General features: G+C 41.7%; 1 protein-coding gene across 1 annotated transcript in view; it reads right to left on the reverse strand.

Moving 5' to 3' along the window:
* NOSTRIN (nitric oxide synthase trafficking) overlaps nucleotides 1–22,682 on the reverse strand; it is a 56,749-nt gene extending 34,067 nt beyond the window's left edge. The window contains exons 1-3 of the mRNA XM_045559032.1: nucleotides 22,427–22,682; nucleotides 12,814–12,899; nucleotides 507–590 (exon numbers count right to left, since the gene is read on the reverse strand). Of these exons, the coding sequence (XP_045414988.1) occupies nucleotides 507–590; nucleotides 12,814–12,899; nucleotides 22,427–22,453 (197 nt within the window). The 5' untranslated portion in view covers nucleotides 22,454–22,682. The remainder of the gene's footprint in view (nucleotides 1–506; nucleotides 591–12,813; nucleotides 12,900–22,426) is intronic.
* Nucleotides 22,683–22,945: the final 263 nt, after the last annotated feature.

Raw genomic sequence — 22,945 nt, forward strand, 5'->3', positions numbered from 1 at the left:
TCAATACTCCATCTAACAGAGGGAGAAATCAAGGCACCGAGAAGCCGGGTTACTCGCCAAAGGTCACAGAGTAGAGATAAGGTTGGATTCGCACTTCCTGACTCCAAGGCTTCTGCGTTCACAATGTCACTTTCCAAGTTAATTATCATCACCAAGGCCTATCATGAATGCGGCCTTAGCAGTCAGAAAGGCCCGGGATGAATCCGGCTCTACAGTTCACTATCGGTGTGGTTGGGAGAAATTTCTTAAACTCTCCAAGTCTCAAATCCTTGTCTGTAAATAGCGGTAATAAGATCTCTCAAGGGTGGTTGTGAGGATTAAATGAGAGTATCTCTAAAGTATTTAACACGGTCCCTGGCACTTAGTAAATGCCCAAGAACTGAAAGCCCTGCTTCACATTATGTAGCTGCCACATTTGTCAGAGGAAGCTAGAAATGATCATATGTCACTTTTTATTACCAATATTTTTAAGAATGATTTTGCCTTACCTCTGCCGTGGTACTTACTTTTTCCTTGCGTTCTGTAATGTTTTGCTCAGCTTGCTTGCCAGTTTCTGAAGTCCTTTGGCATAGCTTATCTCCAGGTTTGCCCTGTTGGCAAAGGGCTGGTTAAATAGAATGTGCTGGCCAGACATCAAGCAAACCTACACAGACGTGCACACACCCACACGTGCACATACCCACACATGTGCACACACCCACACATGTGCACATACACACATGAAGGAGGGCTCAGGCTGGAAATGTAATGCCTACATAAAGAAGAGATGATTTGTTTACTATAAGGGTCCTCTTGTCCTTAAGCACAATTCTTAAGGACATCCAAGAGAAATCCTACGAAGGGAGAGAGTTTTTTTATTTTACACTGTGTTAAGGGTTGAATTGTGTCTTCCAAGAAAATGTTGAAGTCCTAACCCCCAGTGCCTGTGAATGTGACCTTATTTGGAAATAGGATCTTTGCAAATAATGATTAATTTAAGGTCAGGTCTTTAGGGTGGGCCCGCACCCTATATGGATATGTCCTTATAAAAAGGGGAAATTTGGACGCAGAGATAGACATGCACACGGGGAGAATGGCATGAAGGCGTAGATCTGAGTGATGCACCTACAAGCCAAGGAATGCCAAAGATCTCCAGCAAATCACCACAAACCAGGAAAGAGGCATGAAATAGATTCTCCCTCACAGCATTCAGAAGGAACCCACCAGGCTGTCGCTTCGATCTTGAACTTCCAGCCTCCAGAACTGTGAGACAATAATTTTCTGTGGTTTAAGCTGCCCAGTCTATGGGACTTTGTTATGACAGCCCTAAAAAGTAATATAACTAATAGGGAGCAGAAAACTGTCCTACTTATCTTGAGACATTAGCACTAATCATATTAGCTCTAGATTATAATAGCTGGCAATAAAATGATAAATTATGATTGAATTAACCAAGCAGTAGCTTTCTAATGGGAATCTGCAGCGGTGGCCAATACCAGATTTATTAATAGAAAACAAATTTCCATTCCTTCCTATGCAGGGCAACACTCAGTAGGAAGTCCAGGCATGCCCTCCAAAAGCAAACTCCTTGGTTCCTTTGGACTGATTGATTCACTCTCATCTTAAACTTCTTTTACTTTGTCTATTTATAGGCCCATCTGCAGCTAAAATGAGGGCATCTTCATCTCACTTCTGACTGTAGATAATAAAAATGTAGGAAATTAAGTTCCATTTATATTATGTTTTCCTTTTTAACACAGACCACAAGAATTTTTGTTGCATTTTCAGTCCTTTATTTCTATTTTTATTATAACATATTTTTAGAATTCTTTATGACTCCATTTCATTTGGAAAAGAATTCCAGAACTCTTCTATAACTAACCTAATACCTGCACGTTTTCACACAAGTTAGACAAGTAAGACAGCTCTGTTTTATAAAATGAAATTCAGACATTCATGGGCTTTTGATCTATTGTTAAATTTCTATTCATTTTTTCCCTGTTGGTACAGTTGTGCTTTAGGTTGGTTTCTATCACTTTTGGAATGAAAGGAGACTATCGTAGGGTGTATGTTAAAGCACACGTGCAAGAAACACCCACTTGGTACCAGAACTTGCCTGGATATAAGGAAAGGTTAAAGTAAGTATTTTAAAATAACGAAGCTGCTAAATAAATATTTCATAGCATTTAAAAATAGATTTTTCTGCTCTAGGAATATGTTCCAGCTGATGGCACCAGCAAGCTGGGAGAGACCACCCACCTGAGGAACTCAGATGTTCTGAATCCCAGGAGATCTCTACCATTCAGTGGGGTGGCTTCAGGCAACGTTACAAGGGAGTCATCAGGCCTACTTCAAGGGGTTTTATGAAGACTAAAATGTGTAAGAAGCCAAGCTTAGTAGGGGCTCAACAGCTGGAACGATTGCTATTGACCAGTAAGGCTCTGCAGGATCTGAGCCCCACTCCCTCTCTGATGTCCCTCCCACCAGTCACCCCTTTGCTCATTCTACTCCTGCTCAGTGGCCAACTGCCGTCCTGCCTCAGGGACTTTGCCCTTGCTGTGGCCTCTGCCGAGTGAGTACTCCTTCTTCTACTAAACCACATGGTATTTTCCTTCACGTCATCCCAACATGACTTGTTCAAATGTCACCTCCTCAGAGCCTACCCCATCTAAAAGAGGATCCTTGTCACTAGCCCCTTACAGCTTTATGTATGTCCTAGTACTTACTGTATCTTATCTCACATTATGATTTTTTAGTGTACTCCAGTGAGTACCCCTAGAATGTAGACAGCTCCATGAGGGTCAAGAACTGTTTTGTTCATTGCTATATCCCTGGGCCAAGAGCAGTGCTTGGCACAAAACAGGCGCTCGGTATGTACATCATGAATGACTGAATGCATGAATGAACTTCCTGCCAGGTCTTGGTTGGAATTCTTGAAAAAGTCTCTCTCTGTAACTGAGGTTGGAGTTAAGTGGCATGATCATAGCTCACTGCAACCTCCAGCACTTGGGCTCAACTGATCCTCCTGTCTCAGCCCAGGAGAGTAGCTGGGACTTCAGGTACACACCACCATGCCTCGCTAATTTGCAAAAAAAAGTTTTGTAGAAATGGGGTCTCCCTATGTTTCCCAGGCTGATCTCAGACTTCTGGCCTCCAGAACAACTCCAGATGGCTTCTGACAGGAAAGGTAATGCTGTCAGGCACAGCCTCTCCCTCAGAATCCAGTTCTCCTTTCGGAATGTTCTCGCTAGCTGTACAAGGTGTCTCAGAGGCTAAGCAGAAGTAAAAAGGCCAATTACCAGAAAGAAGTGTTGCTGTCCTTTGTATCATTAAATTAATTAGATTCCACTTGGGGTGAAAAATTGGGCTTTGGTGGCAAGAAAGAGGGTCCTTGTTCACTTTGAAGTGATTCAGCATTTTTCTTTTTAATTTGGCCACTTTCCTCCCGGGCCCCAGTACTCTCGTTGGCTTTCTCTTGAGCACAACAGGAAACCAGCCTAAAGAGATTCAATTGCCACACAGCATTTCTCACCTTGGAAGACTTCTCTTTACATACAAGTGTCTTAGAAATCTTCAGCAGATTTATGGTTCTACAGCTTGGTATGCAGGTTAAAAATCCCTGAATCCTGCCTATGAAGAGAGTGTGTCCAAACAGTGCCCTCCTGACAAATGTGTTGCCTCACCTTTGTGACATGTTGAGGATGCGTGACCTGGGTTCTGCCTAGACAAGAACTGGTAACACCAACGTTTACCAGGCGCCTACAACATGCCAGGCACCATTATAACTGTTTTAGGTATATTTCCTCATTTACTCCACCTTAACTTCCTCGAGGTAGGCGAACTGTCTTTACCCATTTCATGGAGGGGACACCAAGGCACAGAGAGCTTGGTCAGTCACTCGCTTGAGGGTGCGCAGGAAGGAGGTGAGGGAGCTGGGATTCTAGCCCAGACAGCTTGGCTGGAGAACCACCCTGCTTACACTCTCCACTCTCCTGCCTCTGACGTTGTAGGGAAGAGACTGCAAGTGGAGAATTGGGGGGAAGGTCAAACAAAAGTACTTTTTAGAATTGATCCCGCCTCTCACTCCACCTTTAATTGCGGTGTTTGAATCATCACAGCTCCTGGAAGCTTAGCAGCTAGAGACCCAGTTACAGCAGCCTCGGTGCCAACAGAATGAGCTTCCTGGGCCTACTCCGAAGCATCTGTGCAGCTGTGAGGCGTTTCCGGGATGGGGAGCGGGGGAGGTGAGCGTCTGGAAAAGCAGGAAGGCGGGGCTCTCACTGCAAATGGCACCAAGCTGGCCCTCTGAGGCTGGACTCAGTGGGACGCAGCACACTTGGATCCTCTCTCCTTCAGGCTGCAATTTAGTACTGACCCGAAGAGTTTTAGAACCTAGCATTCAAATTGACCAACCAAACAGGTTACAATCATCTACTCATCCATTTTAAGCCCTAAGGACTGTTTTGGGAACCTGAGCAGATTACTCTGCAAGTCATAGGGAAAGGAAATGAAATGTGGTGGGGACGATGGGTGTGGGCCATTGTCATTCTGCTCTCTTCTGCCTGCGACTAATAGATAGGCTCCCAGTCCTCTGGCCCTGTATGGCTTTTATCATAACAGATGTTAATAGCTAAATGCCAGCCCAGAGAAAATTGCTCTTTTATAAGAAGCCATGTTCCAAGTGGCAAACGTAGAGAGAGCTGTCATTTTTATGTCAGAATGTTTGTAAGTGGAAACAAATACTTCCATGTGGCTCTTCCATGCTTATGGTCTGATGAAACAGTATATATATATATATATATATATATATATATATATATATCCTTTCAGGATTCCTGCTAAATAGGCATGAGATGATCTTGGTGTTTTCCCAAAGCAGAGGCAGCAATGTACACCCCCACTTAGACTGGTTTCTTCTTAGTCCCTTGAAGGGAGGTGCTTTATCATGTATGTTTCCTGCTGAAAAATCATCGCATGCAAACAGAGTCCAGAGAGACAGAGCTAACCTCAAATTGAGATGTGGAATTTTCATTCCTTCACTACAATAATCAGAAACAAGCTTATAAGTTCATTGTGCTTAATTTTCTAGCCCTTTCCATCTTTTTTCTTTCCATTCTACAGCCACCATATCTGAGTTAAGATGCCTTCTCCGAGCAAGTGTCTTGGCACACATGAAATTGATGATGTATCTATCTTTTGATGGGTAACTCAATTTCAGAATATTCAAGTCAGTGTTAAAGATTCTGGGCCAGGGAAATGACATGCGCTGACTTTTAATCCATTTATATTCTAATTTCCTCTCAGCATGCAAGGCAGGTCAATATGTTTTCATTAGTAATAATGAAGACCATTAAGTCAAAGACCAAGTCTGACTTAGATTTTAAAATAAATTATTCTTTTGAAAGAAAGGAGAGATGGATTATATGTGGTTTCAGATTCAATATTTTAGATAAAGCACAAATTAAGCTGTAAGAATAATATAAATGACCATCTAATCAATTTTAGATTATTTATCCTCTTCTAATAAAATTAAAATGATAAATAGTAGTTTAAAAAAGCACAACCAACCAAAAAGAAGTAATTGCCCCCTGTGTCTATGAGGAATTAATTAAAATTAAGACCTCTTGCTTGGAGCAGGTGACAGAGCCCTCCCTTCGTTATGAATTAAGAAGAAATTTTAGTAATCTCAAATTCTTCCCTGGTGATGTCATCCCCGTCTTTCACCTCTTACTTTGGACCAGCAACAGCTTCCAGTTTGGGGCCAGGTGTGCGATGTTTTCCATCCTAGCTTTATCAGTACGTCTTTTGAAAGACAGGAGCGCATCTCACAAATAGATTGCACTTGAAGTTCTTTGCTGGCAACTGGAAAGATATTTTCACAGTGAAGCTCTGTTGTTCAAGAGGCCGGGTTCACCAGGCAGCCCCGGACACCCACGGCATCGCTACTCATTGCTTTCTTCCTGGCTCCCGAGAACGGTATAAAAGAAAGTTAAATGGGAAGATGACACCCCAATGATGTCCTTCTTGGGTGTCCAGCCTAAGAGTCTCACCAAGTCACAGTTCACCCCCGGGAACACCTCGGTTACGCAGCTCTAGAACTTCAGGTCCTGCGTTTCTGTTCGTTCACTAACTTAGTGCGTTTATGGGGCGGGGGAATATTTTGGTGGAGAGAGTCAGGTAAAGTGGACAAGAAAGGCGGTTTTCAAAGCTTTTTAGCTGAGAAACAAATTTTTCCCCACCATATCACATAACCACTGATAAAGTTGCCCTGATTAAATGGGACAGGGTGTGAGGGGGCGCAGAGCCCTGCCCGCTCAACCTCCTCCTCACCACCTGAAGTGGCCCCTGAGGGCTCCCCACAGACCCCTTGGGCTACGGGGTTTGAAAGCCACTGGGCTTGATGACACTGAAGTCCCTTCCCATAGAGGACCCTCAGGCTCTGTGAAGGGAGTTGACCCCCTGAGCACTTGGCACCTCCAGCTCAAAACTGCCTGCCCCCCATGGAGGACACCCTTGCACCCAGCCTAGGTGGGGCCGGATGGGATTCAAAATGTGTCATCTTTTCCGTATCCCCATCTGTAAATTAAAAATGGATACGAGTATGTACGTGCCACATTGGGTTGTGACGATTAAAGACACCAAGTATGAGACACATCTAACACAGTGCTGGTCTATAGGTTGTGCTGGATAAATGGTCTCTTCTGTGATTTTATTATTTTTGCTAGCTTTCGTTCAAGATAATACGCTATGTATTATGTCAGGAAATGTCTTTGACATACCTATTTATTGCTCTTCAGAAATGGCCTAACTTGAACTTCTTAGAAGTTACGAGCACCCAAAGGTACAGAGTCACCCATGCGTTATTCATTCACTCAGTGGACAGCTGTTGGATGCCTGCTCTGGCCCGGGCCCATGCTCATGGGACACAAAGACCCTCAAGGAGTTCAGCCTCCAGGGGAGGAGACGGACCGTGAATGGAGCAGGCAGTACGAGCTGCAACAGAGGCAAGCTCTCATTCTGCACATAGGCCTGAGGGGCACTTTTTTGAGACTGGGGGCTGAAGTTAAGGGAGGCCTGTCACAGTGGGTGACTGGATCTTGCAGAAAGTGTTGAATGCAGTCCAGCAATGAAGGTGCAGCAACATCTACCAGACAGGTGATATGGCTGTGCAAATGCAGGAACCCAGATGGGCTGGGGATTGCAAGTGGCTCAGTGAGAAGGAGGGAGTAGGGGTCATGGGAAGATGGAGAGAGACAAGATAAATAGGAAGGCAGGGCACAGCTCTCAAAGGTCCTTTTATAAAATACTGTGAGGGCTGACTTTTATCCTGAAGATCATGGGAGTCTTTGAACGGTCTTAAACAGGGCCATGACCACAGAGTGGAAGATGCATTAAACACGGGGACAGGGCCCCAGCTAGCACACAGGTCAAGGTAATTTAACTTGGATTAGAAAAAGGTCCTCTAAAGGGAAACAGCTCTATCAGGGTGCAAGAGTGAAAGAGTTAGAGTGGATTGGATTTCTGCCTCCACTCATCCCGTTCAGCCAGCTGCCTCTGTGCTGCCGTGTACAAACTACACAACTGCAAGGCAGCAGCCCAGACAGAAGAAGAGTTGAAGTGAATTTTGCCAGAACAATGGAACAGGCCATAAAGTGAAAAGAAAGCTACGGATATCAAGGGGGGTTACCAGAGAGAGAAGTGGTCTTGGTCATGAGTTGAGATAGAAGGAACCAGGGGTGTGAGTGGTCCCAGGTATGTGGCTTGATTGGGTGAGCAGTAGTCCCGGTCACTATGGTACAAAATCCAGAAGGAGCATCAGCTTTGGAGAAACGCTGGTAAACTTTGTTCTGAATATACTGATTTTGTGTTTCCATGGGACATCTAGGGGGAAGCATTCAATATACTGTCGATAAATGGTTTAAAGTACGATTTAGACATGTTGCACAGGGACATACGTCTGGTTTAGACATGTTGCACAGGGACATTCGTCTGGAAGTCATCAGTATGCCAGGGAGCTCAGGCTGTGGGAGTTCAGGATGAGTAAAGTCGAAAAGGTGAGGATTTATCAAAGATTTCATTTCAATTTCTTATTGCTTTGTTAACATCATCTGCAGTGAATCATGAATTGAACAAATGGCCAACGACACCTTTTTTCTTTTTTTTTTTTTTTTTAAAATGGCCAGAGCAGCAGTTCTTGCTGTTTGAAAACCTGACCTTAATCTTCCTTACAGAGGAACGATTGATTTTCCCATCAAAGCCTGTTTAGACCTTCGCTGTGAGGGTGCAGGGAACCAAACACTCCCAGATAGTTTCTGAGGATGTGCCTTTGTCTCTTTAAATCTGATCCACAATTGTATTAAAGCGAACCTGATCGTTTTGGTATCAGGCATTGCAGGCACTTCTGTGTTTCTCTGGCTAAATCTGAGTTTGCTACTGCAAAAAAAGAAACTGAAGTAACTAATTGGATAAAAGAAGCTAAGCGTGACCATGAATTGTAGGATATCCAGGCAAAATGGTGTTTCAATAACAACTGCACTTTTCTATCACCACCAGTTAGAATAAATGCAAGAAGGCAGCTGAGCTCGGAAAGGAAAAATTCTCTGGACCAGACGCTCAATTGTGAGGCTGCCTCTTGTACCAATGTGCTGGTGCAGAACTCGAGCAGAACCACATTCCAGTGTCTCTCAAGCAAGGGGGCTGCAAATACAAACCTCAAAGGACAGTAAGGACCTTGTCCTAATAATTTAGGTATAATAATAATAAACCCTTTACCTATCTTTCATTTATTTATTCATTCAATCTACAAATACTTACTGAATGCATTTTATGTAGCTGGCACCTCTAATTCAAAGCCCCACGTCCTCCTTCACTATCTTTCATTCCGCTGCCCCTGGATTTGCCTTCATGATTTTCTGTCACAACGCTCATGGGAAACGCCTGCTCTATGGATTCCGACACTACTGTTTTGCTTGACTTACAGGATTTCCCATTATTTGTTTATAAGCTTAAATAACAGGATAGTTTCTTTTAGAAAGACTACTGGCTTTCCAGGTTTGTTTGTTTGTTTGTTTGTTTGTTTGTTTGTTTGTTTCTTTCTTTCTTTCTTTCTTTCTTTTTTCCTGCCAGGAGGAGGAAAGCTGTGCTATTTGAAGACAAAGGAATATTATAGCTTAAAAATAAGCAAGAGCAAGGTTGATAGCATCAGCTTCCACCACCTTCTCACCAGCATCTCAACATGACAGTCCTTGTTGCTGCTGGTGCCAATCCAGTGACAGGGAGAGCACGTTGCTCACTCTGCCATGGGCTCCTCCAGCTCCTAGAGTGTCCTGGTCTTTTTCTTTCTTTTCCTTTTTTATTTTTAATTATTATGGGTACATAATAGTTGTATATCTTTACAGGGTACATGTGATGTTTTGATACAGGCACACAAGGTGAATTGATCAAATCAGGGTAATTAGAGTATCCATCACCTCAAGCATTAGTCATTTCTTTGTGTTAGGAACATTCCAATTCCACTCTTTTAGTTATTTTAAAGTATGCCCTAACTTATTGCTGATTGTATTCACATTGTTGTGTTATCAAATATTGTTCATTCTACCTAAATATTATATTTAACTATATTTTTGCACCCATTAACCATCCCCACTTTGTCTCCCCCTCCCCACCACCCTTCCCGGGCTTTCCAGGTATTTTTCTGATACAAAGGAAAGGTATCATTGATTCATGTATAACAAGCTCACCCATTTAAGAGGAAAATAAGCCCTGGGCTCATTTCTGGATAGCGGGTGGGAATCAGCCTTTTATGTAATACTGTATGTCTAGGGAAGTAACTTCTAAATTCACAGAACGGGGAGAGCAAAGGTGAATGTAATACCAGTTACACCGTGACCATTCATCCTTGTTCATACAGTCATTATGCCAATTCAGTTCAAACACATAGGGAGAAGTAATGACTTCAGAATCACATCCCTCCTGTGGGAGAGAAGTGACCCAACTCTGGGAAGTGAAGCGGCCTCCTTTTACACATATAGGAATACAGTCTAAAAGTACATAGTGTGCCACATAGCCATAGATTTAATAGAGCGTTTGTGTCCATTAGCAAACAGTTCTCCCAAAATGCCGTCTCCTTTAGTCTGTACAAACATCCTGCAGCTTAACTACACGATCAAAAAGCCGAGCAAGGGGAAGAAACTTGAAAGCTCAAGATGAGACGTTGCAAACGCGCGTTTATCGGGAATCGATATAAAGCAACCCAGAAAAATGGCATCTTGCTTAAGGGGAAATGATTTAATTGTACAAGTTTATCTCTACAAAATGTTCAGAAAAGCATCTATTGCATAAATGACCTAATCTCTAACATAATTTTTCTGGTCTAAGTAAAACACTAGATCTGTTCTTTGTGTTTATGCCATGCAGTTTTTATCCGGGACTGTGCTTGGTAATTTTGCTAACCATTAGCACTCTTTAGAGTTTCAAATTCTAAATTCTTCTCCACGAGGAAGTGAAGCCATGAAGAGAGATATCTTTAGCTACCCAAGTGTTTCTTCCTCATTAAGCATGTTTGCCACTCTAGAACGTGCGGGCGGAGGGTGTCACACATTCGTGGGTCCAGGACAGATGGTAGGCCTAGGAAGAAACTTCAAGAGAGACGCAGGTAAAAAAACAAAGGCTCTAGCTGTATAAAGAGAGTAGTTATGTCTGTGGCAGGGTGGGGATACGGAGTGATCTGGACAAGGGTGAAATAATACATCAGGTTTCAAGCAGTGGCTGTCCCCGATTTTTTCAGTTCACTGTTGAGTTTGCTCACCAGCGGACGTTATCTATCCCTGCCTTCCATCTTCACAGCTGTCTGCCAGGCACTAATTTTGAACCCCCAGACAACAAATAATCAAGGCCCAGATGACTGCAACCCAGGTCCTGTGCCTGGCTGATCTGCAAAAGGAAGATGCTTTCTAATCTAGGTAATGAGTTGCATTTGTAGAATAGTTAACTGGGTTTTGTTTGAAACAGAGTCTCACTCTGTCCCCCAGGCTACAGTGCAGTGGTGTCATCAGAGCTCACAGCAACCTCAAACTCCTGGGCTCAAGCAAGCCTCCTGACTGAGCCTTCCAAGTAGCTGGGACTACAGGCGTGTACCACTGCCTGGCTAATTTTTCTATTTTTTGCAGAGACAGGGTCTCACTCTTGCTCAGGCTGGTCTCTAACTCCTGAGCTCAAGCGATCCTCCCGCCTCAGCCTCACAGAGTGCTAGGATTACAGGTGTGAGCCACCGTACCCAGCCTAGCTGGTCTTATTTTAAATAATTTCCTTTGAGACTGATAAAAATATTTTATTACAGAAGAAATTCCCTCCCAGGTGGATCCTCCCTCTTTTTCATGGAATCGAAGCAGTTTGGCTACTAGAAGTAATTTCATATTTAAAATTTTTTTTATCTTTGACTCCATTTGATAAATCTGGTTTTTTCTTTTAACAGCCAGTCTGAGCTCTCGTATCTCTCTTTGGCCTCATCCATTGGTCCTGATAAAGCCAATATTCCCCTTTGGTCTTGATTTTGAAGGAAACCAAAATATTCCTCTCAAAAACACTGGGAATTGTTGAGCGAAAAAAGCGTTAAAAATGCAGGGGCACACTCTGCCCCTCCTCTCTGCCTTTCCCACCCAGAGATAGGCCCATTCACAGCACTTGCTTATCAGCTAAGAAACAGAGCTCAGAGATAGCAGCATCTAGGAACACACTTTATCTTCCCATAAATTTACCTCCCCACATTTTCCTGCCGCCTTTTAGAAGCCTGAAGATACTCTCTTCTTTGTCTTGTCACTATACAGGGTTTTTGGCTCTTTTTTAAAAAATACTATTTAAGCAAGGGCCCTAAGCCACTGCATTGAGAGAGAAATACTTTTGAGCTGAGGCCTCTCCCTCGTCGTGGGTACAGCATGTATGTGTTACTAAACTTATGCTCAGTTTTTCTTTTGTTAATCTGACTTTTGTTTTCAGAAAAGTGTCTCAACTAAGAACCTAAAAAGTGAAAGAAAAGAAATTATTTTCTCCCCTCCAACCTACTAACACAAGATGCAATTAATCCATGGTGTCTTTGTTCTTGTGGCACTCATATGGTATTTTTAATACGACATGGTTTACCTTAAAAGAATAAACAATCTTTTCTGAAGGTCTCTTTAGAGTTGCTTATTAGAGAGCTGTCTGGAGGTAGGAAAAAGGCCCCAAAGATCTCTTTTGACCCAATTCAGTCCTGGGGTTCTCTAATTTTAAGCAGGAATTTTTGTGAATTTCTTGACTCAGTTAAATGTGCTCATTTCAGCACAGTGAGCAGCTTTATACACGATCACACCTACTATTAATATTAAGAGAAGATGATACTGAAAATAGTGACTTTTCATTCATCCACCCATTCATTCATCAGACATTTACTTAAGAAATCAAAAGGCCAGGCTCTAAGAGCTCAGTGTACAATAATGAGTAAGATACAGCCTCTGCTCTTGGAGGGGAAACAAAAATGTAAACTAATGCTTGCCATTGGTGTGGGAAGTACAACAGTGTATACATCAGATACAACAGTGGACCCCTGGAAGGGGTGATAAACTCAATCTGAGGAATCCAGAGAGACTTGACTGAGCCTTCCAGAGCAGAACACTTCCTGTTGTTCCTTGATTTTTATGGTATTCAATTGATAAATGTGCAATAGAGGAGAATCATTTTTCAAACCAATCTCTTGAGCACCGAAATATAACACCATGTTCTGGAAAGTAGGACAGCTTGTAATATCGCTCGCTGCAACTGAACAGGAAGCACTGTTTATTGCAAACGTGCATTTTGTACCTTTGCTGAAGAACAGATGTGATCTGCTTGCAGAAATTCTCTCCATTTTGAGAAAACTCCTTTAGGTTCTTGTATACTTTATTTTCCTACAAAAAAAATACAAAAAAACAATGAACAGGAAGATGATGTGCACTCCCTAAAATAGAGCACCTATAAGTTCACCTGCTGCTCTAATGACTGCCATGGGAAATGATCATGCAGCTATAGGGATGCACACTTTTTGGATGAATTCTTAAAATAAAGAATGAGTTTCTTTTGCCTAGATATGAAAGATCCTGGAGAACTCTTCAAAAATAAAGCTGATCTATCTGTTTCTCTCCTAGGCTGGATGCAAACAATTAAGCAGTGGGGTGCATTTGGAGTCTGGTTTCCTGTCACCCCTATTGTTCCCAGGAAAGAAAAAAGTACATTCTGAAGGATACCACATAACCATTTTGTGTCCCCTCTCACACACACAAACTCCAAAATAATATTCCAGGGCGGCCGGGCGCGGTGGCTCACGCCTGTAATCCTAGCACTCTGGGAGGCCGAGGCAGGTCGATTGCTCGAGCTCAGGAGTTCGAGACCAGCCTGAGCAAGAGCGAGACCCCGTCTCTACTAAAAATACAAAGAAATTATCTGGCCAACTAAAAAATATATATAGAAAAAATTAGCCAGGCATGGTGGCACATGCCTGTAGTCCCAGCTACTGGGGAGGCTGAGGCAGTAGGATCGCTTAAGCCCAGGAGTTTGAGGTTGCTGTGAGCTAGGCTGACGCCACGGCACTCACTCTAGCCCGGGCAACACAGTGAGACTCTGTCTCAAAAAAAAAAAAAAAAGAAAGAAAATAAAAAATAATATTCCAGGGCTCATGAAAAACCATGAACCATTAAAGTGAGCATTTCTTGGCTGAGATATCAAAACGTAAGTGAATAACTTAACAAAAGCTTGTCCTAGTCCCCTCTATGTCTCATTTAACTATAGTAACAAGAATGTCATAATAATGAGTTGAATATTTTGGTTAAACCAAACCTTTACAAATACATAAGTAAACCTTTATAAATTCATTTATATATGAATTTAGCCTACAGACACAAGAAATTCAAGTAAAACTTTTTGTCTTTTGATTTAGAACTCCATAATGTCATTTTGAAAATTATATTTATAAATGTAGACATTGATGACAATAGATTTTTAAGGGCCCAAACAGAGAAGGTAAATGGTAGTTGATTCTGCAGCTTTTTCTGACACAGAGCAGGTGAATTTGACAATGAAACATCCCAGTCTCTCAGAGTTTCCATCTGGTAGGTGCAACAGCAGATTGCATTTTACAAAATGAGACTTTAGGCCTGGTGGAGTGGCTCACACCTGTAATCTCAGCATTTGGGGAAGCCAAGAACAGGCTGTTTGAGACAGCCTGGACAACATAGCTAGACCCCCATATCTAAAATAAATAAATAAATAAAAAATAAAACTAAATGAAAAAAGTTAGCCAGGGTAGTCATGAGTGCTGTAGTTTCAGCTACTCGAGGAGCTGAGGCAGGGGGATCACTTGAGCCCAGGAGCTCAAGGCTGCAGTAAGCTATGATCGTGCCACTACATTCCAGCCTGGGCAACAAAGCCAGACCCTGTCTCTTCAAAAAAATGAGATTTTACATAAGAGGACCCAAATTCTGTGTGGTTTGAGTGTCGTACTGTGGTTGTTTGCTCGTACAATGAGTCAGCCTTTTCCAGTGTTCAGATGTCTCCAGCATTCAGCTGGGCACCGTACTGAGAAGAAAAAAGAAAAGAAACTCACTTTTACCCAGTGCCTTCTATGCAGCAAGCACATTCATGAACAGACACCCTCGGGGCCCAGGAAGCCTTTCAGTTAACAAAGCACTTAGTATATGGTGCTAGCAGAGCATCAAACCAAGGACATAGGGCTGCAGAGGAGGAAGGTCCTAAAGAAATGACCTGATCCAGGCTGTAGGAACAGTCTTGTGGACATTCAGTCCTTTTCTCTGTATGCAGTGTTTAACTTTCCTCTGAATTTACCACAGAAAGTTATGATAGGAATTGGTAGAAACACTGTAGTAGCAAATGGCTTCACAGAAACTGCCTGGGACTCAAGGACAGTGGTGAGGGTGCAAAGATTTGTACAAGGAAAGCATTCATTTCCGGAGCAGGGTTTGCACAGTCGTGTGCCTGCGGCCCCAGTCGGGCACCGGAATGTGTGAGGAGCTGGGTGGGACAGTGAGCTGGAGAGGCAGCTGCCGGAAGGTCTCCGGCTGTCACTGCCACATGGGAAGGTGGCCCAGGGCAGGCAGATCTCCCAGTTTGTCCAGAAAAGCTGGAATCAGGATTTGCATCTGAAATACGGTTTTTCAAATATTGTGGCAAACAATTCCCAAATTTAAAAACTCTCTGCAGCGCAAGCAAAACACATTTGTAGTGGGATTCTACTTTGTAGCCTGTGTCTTGAAGAAGAAATAATTCTCCTTTGAGAGCCATGAAAGTAAAACCACTATTTAGCAACCAGGATTTCTGATTTTTATTTCCAGTAAAACCTAATCTGTCATCTGTGAGTGATATGATACTATTGAGGCCTCCTTCCTTCCCTTACAGGTACACTGGGAAAGTTTTGGTGAGCGTTTTGAAATTGTGCAAAGTTCTGCAGTAAAGAAACCTGTTTACATCTTTGTTTACTCCTGTGTTACCTAAACATTGTCACTAAATTCCTCCCTAATGCATTTATTTTCTTCCTATAACACCTCCTCATAGCATCCCACAAAACACACCTAGGTGTCATGAGAAGAAAATACATAAACGTTAAGCAGGGTACATGCCCCTAGAATAGAGTCATTTCTCTGCCTCCCTCATCCTTAGGTATATATTAATAACAATGTGACTAATGTTGTCCGAAGAGATATGGGTGAAAGTTTTGAACTGAGTTCCAGTGAAGGCTTCTTCTTCCTCTTTTCTGCCTTCTGGACTTGGAAATAATGGTGGATGCCATCAGGTGGTATTGAGATTGGACATTATGCGCTAAGATGATAGAGCAGAAAAAGCCTGATGTCTTGGAGGCCATTACATGAGCCCTCGACTCTCCACTGTTGGACTTCTCTTGCAGGTGAGAGGAATACAATGATGTTTTTTAAGACATTCTTCTTTGGGATTTTTCTAATATGCATCTTGCCTTAGTTCTAACTCATACACCGTCTTTTTAACTTTTTACTTTAAATTATGAAACACTTTTATGTTTCATAAAATAATAATGATATAGAACATAATAATGATACACATTGTGTACTCACTACCTAAGTTATAGAGATATTAACACTTTGCTTCTGCTCTCTCTTTAAACAACTATTTTTTCCTTTTCATAATTTCTTCGGCTATTCTGGGGTATTTATCGTTCCATATGAACATTTATCTAATTAAATTTTTTAAAAAATCCCTGTTGGGATCTTAATTGTAATTGCATTACATATATATATAAATTTGGGGAAATTGACTTTTTAATGGTATTTAGACTTCCCATCCACGGACATAGTAAGTCTTTTCATTTGTTCAAATTTTATTTTATGTTCAATAAAATTTTATGGTTTTCTTTATAGGTCCTGCAGCTTTCTTATCTGATTTATTTAGAAATATCTCACAGTATTAAGCTGTGTGTCTTTAGGTATTATCCTATCTGCTTTTCTCTCCAGCCCTCGGCAAAGTAGAAACGAAGACCACAAGGAAACCACGGGGCCGAGTGCAGGAGAGAAGTATTTGGATGCATGCTTACAGAGTAAGTTTTTCTGCTCTTAAACACTACATAAGGCTGGGGCTGGGGATGGGGGAAGACACAGCAGAGAGATGGATGGGAGGGACTTGGAGCCTTCAGAGTTGGGGGGAGGAAAAGAACCTCCCATCAGGAGAACCAGGAGTGGAAAGAAGGAACTCTGAGAAGAAATGCCTTAAGGGAAGGGCCCCACCAGCCCACCATCACCTGAGGACAGTGTGCACATTACACAACAGTCCCCTATAGGAGAGAATAAGGGACCTTGGACACCAAGTGAGAGGATGTGGGCATGTAGGGAAAACCCTGCCCGTAACCAAAGTGGAAATGAGTAGAACCAGTTGAGAATTTTTCTGTGTTGAGGCTGTGTTTGTAGTTCCCAAATTTATTAATCCATCAAAACTCCCTTAGACATATTTTTAAAAATACTGTCTCCAGGGGACTAGTTTTAGGGGGCCAAATAATCTTGAACATTTCTAAACCAGTGATTGAAAACTCAATTGCCATCAGTGGCAGTGGCAGAGCCTGTGGCAAAGTGGAGAGTGTCTGTGTCCCCAAAGGCGTTCACATCCAACTTCCCAAAGCAAGGGGCTGCTCAAACAAGCCACAGTCTACGGCTTCCATTGTCCCTGGGGCTGCCATAGCTAGGTTTTGGAAGATTATTGTTCTTCATTTCATAGACTAGTACTTCCTAACATTTTTTACATCATGGTGCACATAGAAAATATTTGAACTGGAACAGTGTGGTACATGGACAAAGTTGTTCCAGGCACAGGCAACTGGCCCATGGCTCTGCCCACCCCCCAGCCACATTCTGTCAATTCAAGAATTCAAGGATTGAAGGGATTCATATCTTAGGCACACCTTAAGCCACTCCTCAAACTCCAGAATGCCAGCCACACACAAGCTGGGAAGCTCTTTGATACATAGCGTTGTTGTTAACTTGGCAATAAGATAAGAGAGGAATGTTGTGCTTCTAACAGCAATGGAGAGAATATTTATCTTTGACCCTATGTACAATGTGCTGGAAACTCCTCAATAAACCCTCATTCAGATTGAGATAAAGCTGACATCAGTAAATACAAGAGTTGCTAAGATTATTTTCATTATCCCAGCATAACTCCTTATTTAGAATCAATGATTCTGTATTTTTCATTGTGTGCCATCCACTCAGACTTGAAGACAAAAACCACGAAAATCAGACATGCACAAATACCAAAGCAGACCCCCCAGAGACCATCTAGTCCTGTGTGTGTGTGTGTGTGTGTGTGTGTGTGTGTGTGTGTGTGTATGTAATCAAAAAGTCTTAGAACATATCTGCTTTGAGGGGCTGAAATCTCTTGATCTTGGCTTTGGCTACTCCTATCCCTCCTGACTCCCAGCCACCAGTGACAACTCAGAAGGGGTTCTATGGAGCACAGTTTGGAAACCACTAAAGTCCAATCCCCTTGTTTACAACTAAGGCCCAAAGAACTGAAGATAACCTCATTAGTGAAGGACAGAACTGTAATTATAAATGTTAGGTATGCAAATCAATTAGAGAATCCATCAGAAACAAGTATATTTATAAATGGCTAATCAGTATAATCACACTAAGTTTGTTCAGAGTGATAGTAACTTTTAAAACTTATGAGCAGTATAGATGGCTTCTTAATGTCATCAACCAGCACAAGAAGAAGGATTTTCTCTGGTCACCAACATATAGTAGGTGAATTTTTGGTGTTCTTTTCCTACCCACTGAGCTTTCGAATATCCCCCCCAATCCCTGCCACCACCAAATGTTCTTTCCAGGGAATAATCTACTATTGATTTCATATCTCCATATGAATTTATATTACATGATGCATCTCCCTGGGATTGTTAATTACTAGGAAAAAATGTCATGTTTTTTCCCCCCTGATAAAGGGAAGACTGGTGGTGGAATATTTGGGACCTTCCTAATCCTCTAAAAAAAAAAAAAAATATATATATATATATATATATATATATATATATATATATATATATATATCCTTTCACATAGACAACTGGTCTACATAGGCATTTCCCATTCAGCTATTAGGAAACTGTTTCTACCAGCACTTGTAAGCAAATTCTGTTGTATAAATATTGCCATTACAAAAAAAATTTTAGTAATCTAGGCAATTGGCACATGAAATGATTAGACAGATGACTTGTAGACAAAGTAAAGTGCCTACATCAAGCTTGGCCTGGCAGCTCTTTCTGAATTTCTACAGTTTGCATGATTAAGTTATTAAATTCAGTTATTCTAGAAAAATTCATTTTGATGGATGCTAGGGTGGAAAGATTTTTTTTTTTTGGATAATGCTGATTCTAATAGTGTTAAATTAACCATGATATTCCACTTAAATTTAATAAAATGAGCTTTGCTGGGTGCCTTTCCTATGCCAGGCACTGTGCTACCGATTTCATGTGAATTGATTCACTGGGGGAAATATTTCAAAGCACTGCCCCTCTAATTAAGGGATTACATGTATTTGTTGACCATCTGTGTAGTTATTTGGAATCTTCATGGCTGGCTGTCATAGATTATGACATATAGAACATTAAAGAACACAGACTACTTCATCTTGCCCTCTTCCTTTGCAGGTGAGGAAACAGAGGTCCAAGAAACATGGAATGCCATGTGACACATTTCACTAATGCATGTTGGGGACACTGCGGGGCCACTCGAAACCTGTGCCAGACTCAGCGTGCCCCTCCATCTCCGTAGTGAGTCAGGATCCCTCAGAAGCTATGGGCATCATGCAGCGGCATCATGTGAATTAGTTCCTGTCACCATCTGGTGGCCCAGGCTTGGCCACCAAGATGGGCAGCTCAGGTTGGCATCTGAAGCAGCTCACCAACCTAGAAGCAGCCAGCTGCGGTTTCAGCAGCTGATGACAGGAGGGGAGGGGCTGACCATATGGAGTCCCTCCTGGATTCTGTAGGAGCATGTGAAAAGCAAAAATTTGGTTACAGCTCGTTACTTGCCCTTGATTTCTATGGCATTATTTCATTGGAAGGCGCTATGTTTTTTATGACTGGATCATTTCCTTTGGGGATCATTTAATCCTATTTCCTTGCACACGGATTTGAAGACGATTTCCGTTGGCATATTTTTTAGGTTTAGAAGCTAAGCTCACACAGGCAATAAGGCGTCAACGCCCACAGCCAATTCTTTTCCTTTTCAAAAACAAAACTTTAAAAAATCTTCTTCAAAGAAGTTCTGACACTCCCAAGGTTAGTTATACAGAATTTAGGCAAACTTTGTACCACCCTGGTGATAATAATTTGAAAATAGACACTAACCCAGCTCTTTGAGGTGGAAGGGCCCAGCTATCAGTCTATTTTGCCCATCAGAGCATGATCTAAAAGAGATTTAAAATTTTTTTTTGTACCATGGGCCCCTTTAGTAGTCTCATGAAATCTCTTTTATTCAGAATAATATTTTTAATACATAAAATAACAGAATTGTAAAGGAAACTACATTGACATATATTAATAAAAACATATTTTTAAAATTGTGATATCATGCATGCTTTTTATTAATGTAATAAATAACATGTCTTAAGAATTACCAATATTTCTAAGTCAGGCTGAGTGTGAACAATATTTCTAGACATCTGCAACAACTATGATGTTATATAGAAATGCCTGATTGTTATTGGTTACAAAGTTACAGATACTGTAGTAGTATTAGGTTTGTTGCCTATATTCAGAATGGAAGGAAATTCTAAATTTCACTTAGAATTGGTACAAATAGAGATGCTTTTTCCATTGAAGTTCATGTGACGCACTGAGTTCCATGCACACATGCGTTGGTGTGGGCCAGGTTAAGAACTGTAGCTAAGACTTTATGAATTGTGTTCCGTGCAACTCTAGGGACTCATGGAATGGGACATTTTGCAGGTGACTAAAGCTCTGGATTCTTTAATAAACTACTTAAGTGCTTCATGAAGGATTCATTTGCAGTCCATTCCCTTGTTTTATTATGTTCCCAAGCTACAGACTTGTCTTCATAAAGCATTGTTCCCCAAGTACAAGCTAAGGCTGTACCAGGAAATCAACTTGAACAGTTGATTAAGATGAAACAATTGAAAATAAATAAATGTTCTGTGACTTTAGGGGGTTCAGAAACCCAGGCTGAAGGGATATCCGCCTCCCCATGACTTCTGGATACCTCTGGTGGCAATGAGCCCGTGGTGATGACCTTCAGAGTTGTGGACAAGGACAGGAGTCCTTGGGCAATGGCCCAGCATCGGGCAAAGAACTATTCAGCCTGGCAGGGAGTGGAGCTCTAAAGGGACTCAGAGGTGTCGTGATGGATTGACTCGGGGCCTGCTGCAGAAAAGTATTTCCCCTGATCTGAAGACTGACTTTGATGCCTACAAAAAGGATGTTAGGCCTTCAGCTCCTTTTTTTCTTTCTTTTCCTTTTTTTTAACTTAATTCAATCTGGCCTCATTTTCCCTCTCCTCTGTCTCTTGCACTCTCCCCCTGGTGTTGACTTTCTTTTTTGGTGACTATTAGTGGCAAGTTTTTGCCTCCATTTGTCCTGTCCTCTGTCCTCCCCTGTGACCCCTACACAAAAACATCAAGGTATCAGTGTTGAGACAGGAGAGGATTTAATAGTTCAGTAAGGAAGCAAACTCAGGGAGAGAAAAATAAACAAACCAACAAATAAATAAATGATAAAAGACTTTTGTAAGAAATTATACATGATGACCAAAGAAGATTAAGATTGAAGTAATTAAAGGGAGAAATTCTCACTCTTAAAATCTATGTACGACTATACTGTTGGAATGTTTTTCCATTAAGCACATATTTTTTGCACTTAAAAAAGTAAAACTAGGCAGAGCTGTCTACTTTGTTATCATTATTAATATTACTAGTCATTTATGAGTTCATCTCATTTAGCTCATCTGATTCTTGAACTCATTTTGTGGAATAATAGCTATAGTTCCATCTCTTCAAATCATGTGCTCTCCCCATTCATTGAATAAACAAAAAGGAAACCAGGACTCCTCTGCTGATCTTTCTCATTATGGCTTTTTTTACTGTCCCCATTTATCTGCCTCTCCACAGATAGTTTTTTAAATAAAATACATGAAGGGTAACTGCAACCCTTTGCTTATGATGTCACCAATTTTAGCTTTTCAGCACCATTTATTGGGATAAGACACCCATAATCCTTGATTACTTTATTTCCAGAATAAATAGATCCTCCCTTTATTTTAGTTGCTTCTTATTTCCTAAATGACTTCTCTGCTATTGCTGCTAATGACCTTACAGTGTCTTTGGACTTTTGACCAATCTTCTATTTTTGGGCATGCTCCCAGGCCTGGAGCAAACACGCTGGTAAACCAGTTTGAGAAGCACCACAGTTCAAACAGACCGGGGAGTCTGTCCTTCTTCCCGTAGGACTTGCAATCTTTGACTCTAAATGATGTGGGGAAAAAATGCAAAAAACTTCCTCCCTGACTTTATTCTTAGAGCCAAAAATTGGCTGCAGACATTCTGTGTGTTTTTGTATCCACTCCACACATGACGTTGGCACCATTAGTATGTGTCTTAAGAATGTTTTCCAAACAGCCGCTATCTGATCCAAATATGATGCTATACTCACTCAAACTTTTTCCAAGAATATGAGAATGAAAGACAATTACCTCTCCCGTCACTTCCTAGGAAAGGCTCTGCTTTAAATTAAACCAAAGAAAAACCGGAAACTTTTGTACCATAGCCAATATCTAAACCTGTTTGGCTCCTGGGTGTCTCAGATTTCTTTAGTAAAAATCCATTAACATATGAATCTACCCTCCATCCTCGCTCTCACAGGCAGGCACACAAACCACACTGAGCTACTCACCGAACAATCTGTCAGTGGGTCCCTCATGTTGAAATGTTTCTTGATTTTGTCCTTTCACCGCCGTTCCAGCATTCTGGACGTTGCATTCGAGGTCGGGTGTGTCCTGGACTTCCGGGATTCAAAGGGCCTAGAGTACGTCAGTCCTTGTCAAACACACCAAGGAGGAAGTTCCAGCCCTGGACTTTCATCCCGTTTGTTTCCTGAAAAAGCAAAGAACTGCTCTGGATCAAGACAGCCAGTGTGGAATGGTGAGAATGACTTCTGTAAATACTCCCCGGGCAGGATCCTGAGTCCTTCAGCGTAGCCTTGAGAGAAGGCCCAGAAGCTGTAAAGTGGCCCCAATAATGCTGATGCTCAGTATGATGGTGGGGAGACTCATATTCTTTAGCTAGCTGTATTAGTCATATTTTTATTTTTTGTATTTTATGATGCTTTGACATTTGGGGACCTTGTGGACCTGAGGAGAGACTGACTCTCTCAGGGTTAGCAAATTCCTAGAGATAGCAAACAACTTGCTTG

This window comes from Lemur catta, chromosome 8 (genome assembly GCF_020740605.2).
Source record: "Lemur catta isolate mLemCat1 chromosome 8, mLemCat1.pri, whole genome shotgun sequence".
NCBI lineage: Eukaryota > Metazoa > Chordata > Mammalia > Primates > Lemuridae > Lemur > Lemur catta.